This window comes from Carassius auratus, chromosome 5 (assembly GCF_003368295.1).
Source record: "Carassius auratus strain Wakin chromosome 5, ASM336829v1, whole genome shotgun sequence".
Lineage (NCBI taxonomy): Eukaryota > Metazoa > Chordata > Actinopteri > Cypriniformes > Cyprinidae > Carassius > Carassius auratus.
Window position 1 is genome coordinate 3,904,362 of NC_039247.1, and position 10,341 is coordinate 3,914,702.

At 35.2% G+C, this 10,341-nt stretch overlaps 1 protein-coding gene across 1 annotated transcript in view; it reads left to right on the forward strand.

Moving 5' to 3' along the window:
* piwil2 (piwi-like RNA-mediated gene silencing 2) overlaps positions 1-6,774 on the forward strand; it is a 29,450-nt gene extending 22,676 nt beyond the window's left edge. Inside the window, exons 16-23 of the mRNA XM_026244733.1 lie at positions 3,143-3,331; positions 3,503-3,604; positions 4,201-4,317; positions 4,905-4,993; positions 5,434-5,539; positions 5,720-5,973; positions 6,120-6,227; positions 6,424-6,774. Coding sequence (XP_026100518.1) covers positions 3,143-3,331; positions 3,503-3,604; positions 4,201-4,317; positions 4,905-4,993; positions 5,434-5,539; positions 5,720-5,973; positions 6,120-6,227; positions 6,424-6,580 — 1,122 coding nt within the window. The 3' untranslated portion in view covers positions 6,581-6,774. The remainder of the gene's footprint in view (positions 1-3,142; positions 3,332-3,502; positions 3,605-4,200; positions 4,318-4,904; positions 4,994-5,433; positions 5,540-5,719; positions 5,974-6,119; positions 6,228-6,423) is intronic.
* The last annotated feature ends 3,567 nt before the right edge of the window (positions 6,775-10,341 follow it).

Below are 10,341 nucleotides of genomic sequence, written 5' to 3' on the forward strand. Positions count from 1 at the left end.
AACGATTTTATCATGTTTCCTGAGGTGCACTTATAATCTTAATATGCTTCATCAGAAACAGTAATAATTTAAATACAAAAAGGTCATTTTCTATCCTTAATTTAGCCCTCTGATTTAAATGCTCTGTTGGAAGGTCATGTCTGCTGTGAGACTTCACTGTAAATGCCCTCGGCTATGATTGGCTAACATCTTTGCATATGAAATGAGCATGACATGTGGAACTCTCTCAAACTGTTAATGTGTTTTAACTAGGGCTGTAGCTATCTAATATTTTAGTAATCGAGTATTCTACCAAAAATTCCAAAGATTAATCGGATAAAATGTGTTTTTGTTTAATTAAAGTGCAATATTAATTATGCAAGAGAAAATAAGACTCCTGGGTCTCTTAAAATGAACAACTAAGTTTCCTTTTTTAGAAAAAATATGTTTATTTTTTAAATGCATAGAATACATCACAAAAAACATTTAATTATTACCCATTGTTTGTCTGTCTGTACTTGTACTGTGAACAGTGACAATAAAGTTGACAGATGAATTAAGTGCATTTAAGTGCCATTCAGTTGGGGTTTTAAATAAAGCATTTTCTGAGATGCACATTAAACATTAAACACATAAAACATTAATTTAATTTATAATTTAATTATAGAAAATTAAGCAAACTTAACCTTTTGGTAAACAAAGGGGATTTACTATTAAAAATAAAAACATGAAAGAAATGTAAAAAAAAATAAAATAAATTGGTAGATTTTTTTTATTTTATTATTATTTTTTTTTTGTAGTAGGCTATGTACATTCTGTTGAACAATAGTAATACATCTCTGGCAAATACTTGTCTTTAAACTAACCCAAACTATTATTTTGACGGGTTGACGTACCTTAACAGTTCTGTGTATGTGATGTGATGCTAGTTTTACTCAAATCAAACGGTCAAATGCTCATGAAGTGACTCTCAGAGCAGTTCTGTAGATGTTGTTCATGTGTTCACGTCCATATTTAGTGAGACAGCAGATGCTGAAATCACCGGAGCATCACGCGTGCTTCCGTGTATGTAATGAATGAAGTCACGCTTCTGCTCCATTCATTAAAAGAGACACGCAGAACATGCAGGATTCATATTTACAGATATTAGTCCATATCATGATTTGATGTAAGTACAAGGACCTATTTTTGATTAATTCATTCCAAATTTTGCAAATTCCGTGTAAATTAAATTTTTATGACTGGATTCTGCGACTCCGTCCGCGTTTTCTGCATCGCGGAAATAATAGGGCCCTAGTTGTGGTATGCCAGCTCTATCTTGCAATGGACACACGCCACAACATTCTCTTTACGTTTCCCGCGCCCTCAAAACAAAACAAATCCTTCCGCTTTGTGGGCGATGTAAATGATTTGTGTCATATTAAAACAATCATTGTTAAAGAACCTAATGTGAGATTTAAAATAAATTAAAAGAGGCTTTGAGGAAGAGAAATTTTTCATTTTTTGTAATCGAGTTTGAAAGTGAAACCTGCTGAAGTCTGTAATTTATTGTAAATCAAAAAAAAAAAAAAAAAAAAAACTTGGACTGTTCTAGTTGCTTTTATAGTAACTTCTATAGCTTGAATAAATAACATTCTATATAGTTTATGCATATATAATATTGTTAATGTGAGGATAATTTTAAAATCACTTAAAGTTATTATATATTTCAGAGCCTATTAAATGTTAAAAATAATGGATTTCAAATCAATTATAATGTAATGTTGAATGGCTATTATTAATAGGGAAAATGTAGGGAAAATTCACCAGCAGGACAAATTATGACATTGTAAATATGTTTAGTCATTGTAGTAGTAATAAATGCCTGTTTTTGAAAAAGAGTTTCATGGCCGATTAAAAAAAAAAATGTGGCTGGTTAATTTGATCATGTCACCGGTCATTAGCAGGAGTAGCAAAAAGTTAGTTTTAGGCTCTGGTTGTAATGCTGCACTGTAGCTGAACATAGTCATGTCAGCTGAGAACCCGATGCAATGATCTTCTAACTGCAACACAATTTCTATAATCTCACAAATATATTCATCATAACTAACACAGTGAAAACGCGATGTAAACATCCTCCTCATTGAACACAATAAACTGTCATTGATTATAATAAAATCACTGATAGATTTAAGCTGGTCTTGAATTGACTGCTCCAACAAATAAAAGAGAAAAATCTGTGATCGCTTTCTGTAAATAAAATAATCACAGTATAGAGAACAGATGGTTTTTGTGCTACTGACAGGAATAAACAGCAGGAATACTACAGCTGCAGCGAGACAACATTCCCTTGGTTTCCGCTGTAAACAAAGCAGCGCTGCACTTATGAGTACTACTTGATTATGCTTTATACAGAGGCAAGATAAAAATAAATGATCATTTAAACTTTTCTGAAGACAGTCAGTTCCCCTCTGAGATACATTCATGTAAACCCCCAGCCCCAACTGTATCACGATTCAGTTAACAACTCAACTGACTTGAATCGTCACATATTTTTATTGATTTTACAACCAGCCCTACACTAATCACAGATCATGGTGCTGATTAAATGCAGTTTCAGATTTTTATAACATGTTTCTCAAGGTTAGTTTATAAATATTTTTTTTTTACCTAACAGCAGTATCACTCTTGTGATTAATCGACAGACATTAATAAATATAAGTGCAAGGGGCATATCGAGGAGAATCGTGACATCACACAATTCCAAATCCAGTGAATCAGAAACGTATAGCTCGACCAATTAACTTTTGGTTTCTGAATAAAATGACTCTTATGAGCTGGATTTTTTTTTTTATTGAATCAGAAATGTACAGCTGGAGCAGTGAATTCTGATTCCTGAGCAAAATTACCTTTAGGAGCAGGTTCATTTTAGTTAATCAAAAAATACAGCTGGACCAGTATATTCTTATTTCTGTGCAATATGACCCTTTTGAACTTGTTCTTTTTGTCTCTTATGATCTAATTTTAGTGACTCTACAGAATTAGTATCTGACTGAACTGAAAAGAGGATCATTATATTGAAAAAAAAAAAATATATATATATCTTTGGATGTTTTGAATGTGACAAATGTGACTCTTATTGTAGTTCTTTATATCTATCTGTCTCCGGATTCTTCTCTGTCAGGTCCCTCTGAACTGCTGGGCTGTTTTCTATCCCCGACGGGCAACTGATCAGGCTGAGGAGCTGGTGACCACTTTTACAAGAGTAGCCGGACCAATGGGAATCAAAATCGACCGGCCAATCCGTGTAGAGCTAAGAGATGATCGAACTGAAACCTTCATCAAGAGCATTCATTCTCAACTCACCAGTGAGGTGGGGAAGTGAACTACAGAGAGATGTGGAAAAACTGTAACGAAACAAGAGTTCATAGAAGTTTACTTAAAAACATGCTACTCTCTATGAGCCATGGATCTTTTGGCTTTGTAGTACATTGAGTATTATCAAAATACCATAGTATATAGAATGTTCTCTCCTGGTTTTCAGCCTCGTGTGCAGCTGGTCGTGTGCATCATGACTGGAAACAGAGACGACCTGTACAGCGCCATTAAAAAGCTCTGCTGCATCCAGAGTCCCGTACCATCACAGGTTTCATTCAAACACAATTTCTTTGCATTTTATAGTTCAGCTGCTGTTTATGTAACATATAAACTACCATTCGAAGGTTTGGGGTTGGTAAGATTTTTTAAAATGTTTTTGGAAGAAGTATCTTTTACTTACCAGCGCTACATTAATTTGATTGAAAAGCAGTAATATTGTGTAATACTCTTTTCTATTTTAATATTTTTTTTAAATACAATTAATTAATTTGATGCAATGCTGATTTTTCAGTATTATTACTCCTGTCTTCAGTGTCAGTGTAAAAAGTTAATTTCCTCAGCATTTAAAATGGTATTGTTAGTTATTTAAGTGGTTTTCCCTGAAAGATAATACCTTTAAATCTGATAATGGTTGATAATTTCCATGTGAGACAGAATATACAGCAAGAGGTAATGTAGGGCAGAACCACCTTCACCTTCAACAGTCATTTGTACCGAAATTTAGATTTTCATCATTTTAATAAATTTTTAATCCCATGTCAGTGGAATTATTCAGCTGTTTTGACCTTGCCTGTTTGTGGCAAATAGCTTGTATTCGTATAGGACATGTCATATCATGTCTGAATCTGTGACCCTTATTCCCAGGCCATTAACGTGCGGACCATCTCCCAGCCGCAGAAGCTCCGCAGCATCGCTCAAAAGATCCTTCTGCAGATTAACTGCAAACTGGGAGGAGAGCTGTGGACGGTAAATGTTCCTTTGGTGAGTGTGTGCTAATCAGACCTTTTTCCCCACGGATGGCCCTGGAGTTATCATATCGTATTTCACTCTTGATTAAAAAATGCTTAAGTAAATATGGCGTATCAGGAAGAACCAAGGTCACTGCGCAAAGAGAACTGATATATGATAGCTGTGTGACCCATTTTCTGTTAAATGGTATCTTTTATTTTTTAACACATTGATGGTCAAATTATTCCTAGATTCACATTTGGACTTTCTTATCGAGTATAAATAAAGCTCTGTTCCCCCACATTTAAAAAGCCTTGACAACAACAGCCACAAACTCATTAATAATCTTGAGTTGGTGGTAGAACATTTAAATGTCATTAATATTAAAAGTCTTTTCTTAACTTGTTTCCAAACTTATATTTGTGCACAGAATAACCTGTAATAAATCAAATATGATGTTATGTGTTATAAAGAAAAAAGGCAAAAGTTAACTGAATGCATTATTCCTGTTGAATGGTATTGATGTTGGATTGTTGCAGCTAATAAATAATAATAATAAATTAGCAAATTGCATTAACTAAAGGGATACCTTCTAACCACTGTAGTTTTCATTTGAACAGAAATACCTGATGGTGGTTGGGGTGGATGTTCACCATGACGTAAGCAAGAAGAGCAGATCTGTCATGGGCTTTGTGGCTAGTCTCAACAGGTATATTGAAACCGGCCTAAATGAATGTTCAGAAGTCTCTTGTGCTCACCATTTATTTGATCCAAAAATACAGTAAAAATGGTAATTGTTAAAAATCCAATTTAAAATCCTTCAAAATATTGTACTTTTTTCAGGATTCTTTGATGAATAGAAAGTTCAAAAGAACAACTTTTTTTTCTTTTTTTTATTATTATAAACGTACAAAACCATATTGATCAGTTTGTGTCCTTCGTGAATTAATGTATTGTTCTTATCATTTTTTTTGTTATGTATTATGTAGTTGTTGATGTCTACTAATATAATTGTTTCTAAAACTGTTGAAAAACTTGTCAAGCTACTGAGAACAGCAAGATGTTAATACGGGAGAAATGAACATGTTCTGCTTAAATGCAGCAGAAATCTGTGATTCAGACCCAACTCTGTTTATCGTCCCGATGTAGCATGCTGACCAAATGGTACTCCAGAGTTACTTTCCAAATGCCTCACGAGGAGATAATCAATGGCTTCAGAGTCTGTCTGCTGGCTGCCCTGCAGAAATATTACGAGGTAATGAGGCATATCTACAAACTTTAATCTCAATCAGATAAAATAAAGGCTTTACAACAAATGTTAAATGATGGTTGTAGCTTTTTCAAGGTGGCACAGCCACCTCAGTCTCAGGTAACTCAGTCTCCTTAATGTTGAAGATAGATTTTTATAGGTACTTTACCTACTTTTTACAAACAGGTGAACCACACCTTCCCTGAGAAGATTGTCATCTATCGCGATGGCGTGTCAGACGGACAGCTACAGACTGTGGAGCTTTACGAGATCCCTCAGATTCTAAAATGCTTTGAGACCATCCCGAAGTATGAACCTAAACTGGCTTTCATCGTGGTGCAGAAAAGAATCAACACCACCTTGTACTCCTGTGGATCAGGGCACTTTGGCACACCCTCGCCGGGAACCGTACTGGACCACACTGTCACAAACAGAGATTGGTTGGTTTAAAGAGCTAAGGCTTGTGCTTCATGTGCAGCCCAGGATTCTGCAAACGGCTTAAGAAATGAGATCTAGTCAAGTGATTTAGCAGGAGAAAATAAAATGTGGTATACTGTATGAATTGACACGTTTCTCTTCTCTTCAGGGTGGACTTCTACCTAATGGCACATTCGATTCGTCAGGGTTGTGGCCTGCCCACTCATTACATAGCAGTGTACAATACAGCAAACCTCACCCCTGACCACTTACAGAGGTAAGAAATTGGTTTAACTTGTAACACACGCGCACACACACACACACACACATATACCTATTTTATCCACAGAAATTGGTAACTGAGGCTTCAGTATTAGTATTAGCAATACTTGCCTTCATTCTTAGTAATTAGTAAAAGATGCCAGTAAAACAATTATTAGTATGTATCATTTATTTACTTATTATAAACGTAGGTTGACCTTCAAGATGTGCCACCTTTACTGGAACTGGCCAGGAACGATACGTGTTCCTGCACCGTGCAAGTATGCCCACAAACTGGCCTTCCTGTCTGGCCAGTACCTCCATTCAGAGCCTGCTATCCAGCTTTCAGAGAAACTATTCTTTCTGTAAATGACACCTGTTCAGCATCTAGACCAGACGGTAGATTACATACGAGTCTCTGTCTTTCGTTCTTGGTTTTGTTTGTTTTTTGATAGCTGTTCTTAAACAGTACTGTTCAGAATGTTCTTTTTTTCCCTGTAACTCTTAGTTGTTTGTTCTTGTGAAGCATTGCTAAATAAAATGCATGTAACACTTAAATTTTCCATAGTGTCTGTATCATCAATGATTGTGTGAAATAATATCTTACCAGAAAATGACTTTGGTAGTAGTAATTGAAGAATATTACTTTAAAATATTACATGAGTTAAAAGTATTAAAGTATGTAATATTTATTGTACTTAAGTATGAACAGTATTTTTTTTCATCTTTAATGTACTTGAGTATTGAAAGTAAAAGTACAAGTAAATGCAAAATGGAAAAGCATCAAATAATTATATATATGTGTATATATTAATACACCGCTTGAGAAGCAAGATTGTGTTCAGTTTGACCTCTTTCTTGCATTTTGTATTTTTGGGTAAGAATAAGAAGCACTTCATCCAGTGATTATTGATTCATTCAAGAGTATAATAAGTAAACACCATCCATTGCACAGACATGCAAAACCATGCTTTCATCTTTGTTTGGAACTATTTTCGCTAGCAAAATCATTACCATATTCTCGCAGATGATGCTGTATCACACACCGCACAGTCCAGAGACTCAACCTCGACGGAAAATGAATCATCCGCGGTTGTGCGCGCACTTGTTTGCACGAGCATGAGAATAACTTGCAAATGTCAGACCACTGATTCATCAAATCCGCTTTCCTGACTGCAGTTCTATTTTGTATTAAGTAACGAATTTGCTTCGGTGTATACCTTTTAATTAGGGAATGTAGTGCCGTAAAGGCTAACTGAAATATAAAAACTCAAGTAAAGATACTCCCCAAAAATACTTAAAGGGATACTCCACCCCAAAATGAAAATTTTGTCTTTAATCACTTTCCCCCATGTTGTTCCAAACCCTTAAAATCTTCGTTTGTCTTCAGGGGCCCGTTCTTCGTACGTCGCTAGCTCAGTTAGCTGGATTTGAATGTTGACGATTTTGCATGATGTTGGATCATTTGATTCTTTGAAGCTCATCCCGGAGCTGCTGTCATAGCAACAGGTCCATAAGCTTAAACCTGCTCGGGAGCAGGCTTATTTCATGTAAACAGTATTAGATAGCTTCTTTTCAACCAGAACTGATACTCTTAATACATCTGGTACCACCGCTACTTTATTACAAGAGTATCGTACTGATCCAGGGACAATAATTTAAAATAATAATAATAATACAAATATTTAAAAATAATATAAAAATGCTGTGTAGTCCATAACAGCCTACTATAGACACAGCCAGTTTTACTCACTGAAATATTTATTTGTCATAAAATTATTACTTCATAATTGTATAAGAGTCTTACATGCTATACAGATAGAGTCGTGCATTATTTTGTGATGACTGCTATTATAAGAGTGGCTTGATGGAGTGCAGGAGATGCAGATATTGACCCTTAAGAAACTTTCATTAATGCTGTCATGTAACAAATCTGTCCAAATATAAAATGAAATGAATAGATAATTTCTACATTGAAATAAAAATGTAAAGACTGCACAACTATTAGCTATAAATTGCGAATCTAAATAATTGGGAATCATGAAAAAATTCTAATAAAATAAAAACATGTATCTATATCTGTTTCATGTATCTATTATAACATTTATGTAATTTTGTTTGCTTGGTTGTTTCCTTATAAAAGTCCAGAAATTTGTCAAGTTTTTCGTCGGGTGTCATTTTAAATTATATGACGTCATTACATTGCCGTCTTGCCACCAGCCAATCGCTGCACTGCTGATCATGGTTTCGAGTATCGATACATATCCCCTTTTAAGCAAACACATGAACGCGCAACTATCTCCGATAACTCAATCCAGCGATACTAATCATACACAACAGGTGTTTTCGAAGAACCCAATTAGCCGGATCATGATTAGCACGATATCATCTTGGATGTGTAATTTGATCTCGGATGTAATAAGCGACGTATGAAGAACAGGCCCCAGAACACAATTTAAGATATTTTGGATGAAAACCGGGTGGTCCCATAGACCGCCAAGTAAAATACACTGTCAAGGTCCAGAAAAGTATAAAGACATCGCGAGAATAGTCTATCTGCACTCAGTGGTTCAACTGTAACGTCATGACGCAACAATAACACTTTTTTTACACAAAGAAAACAAAAATAAAGACTTCATTCAACAAATTGTCTCCTCTGTCTCTCTTCACATCACCATAGTGCCATTTTGGACCTAGCCTTTTCATACTGGACGAAGCTGCGCTCAATCTGACTTCCTGTGGGCCTGGAGGAATTGGCCAATTCACAATGGCTGCCCTGTCGCTCTTGAAGAATTACTGACAAAATCGGGGCAAGTAGCTGCCGTGGCCTCTCTTGTGTCTCAGCAGTATTTAACTGGTAAGGTATTTTAGTTTAGATGTACAAACATATTTTGCTCCAATGTACTTAACTAAAAATCATTTTCAATGGTTTACCTGTGGTCGGTTTTCCATGCTGGGAATTTAAAGAAAAAATAATTACCATGACAGTACAGGCACAAGCATATTTGTGGATTGCTAATGTAAGAGTTAGTCCTAGACCTGCAATTTACCTTGTCACCTCTAGACCTCGGCTAGATGGTAAAAAATATTTAGAATAAGCCCAGTGTAGCTGAATTTGCAAGCTACACATGCAGTGTAGCTAAACGTGTAGTGCAACAACCATACAAAGACTATTTTAAACAAAACTAGGTGGGACACTTTCAAACGGTATATCAATCACTGTCTAAAGTTAGCTAGCTACCTTCCATGCATACTAACGTTAGCTGAAAGTTGTAGAGGAGGTTGTATGAACAAGTAGTTCCTCTTCATGTGCTTTGAGGCTTGCAAGTGCAAAGGTAGAAACTAGCTCACTACTCACTAAATAAGATGTGAAACTATCTAAATCAAAACATTCATTTGTCATTTGATTTAAAAATAGCATAAACCATATGGGTTTGCAAGTTTAACTAGCATGATGGCTGGTTAGCTTTATTAGCGATTAGCAAACAAATAATATAATACACATTCATTCATGAATATGAGTGCTATTTTTTAATGTTTAATCTTCAGTGATACTGAACTTGCTCAGCAAGCTGTGTATCATAATCTTACCCACACATTGGAGTGTCCTAGCTCAACTAAACTAGCCATAAGGCAGAGGCGGCATCTGTGCAGGTGAACCGAACATTGTACATTGTTCGCCGAACAATGGTGTAATGATTCAGTTCGACACACAAGACAAGACGATGCTCACCCGATTGGCCAGTAGGAACGTGGCCCCGCCCGTGACACAACAATTCTCACAGTGAAAGCAAAATTTCAAAAAAGCAAGAAATTGCATCAAAAGCAAAGAAAAGAGTTTCGAGAGAAACACTTTTTTTTTTTGAGAAAATGTTTTCACACAGATAGCAAAAAATATATATTTGAGAGAGATTATTTTTCTCAGAAATAATTTTACAAATTTCAAATTTATATTTTTTATGTTCTATGAGAAAATACTTTCTCTCAAAACTTTTTTTTGTCTCAAATATAATTTTTTGCTATTGGTATGAAAACTTTTTCTCTCAAATATTCTTTTTTTGCTATCAGTGTGATAACTTTTTCTCTCAAACCTTTTTTTTCTCTCTCAGATCATTTATTTTCTCGCATGT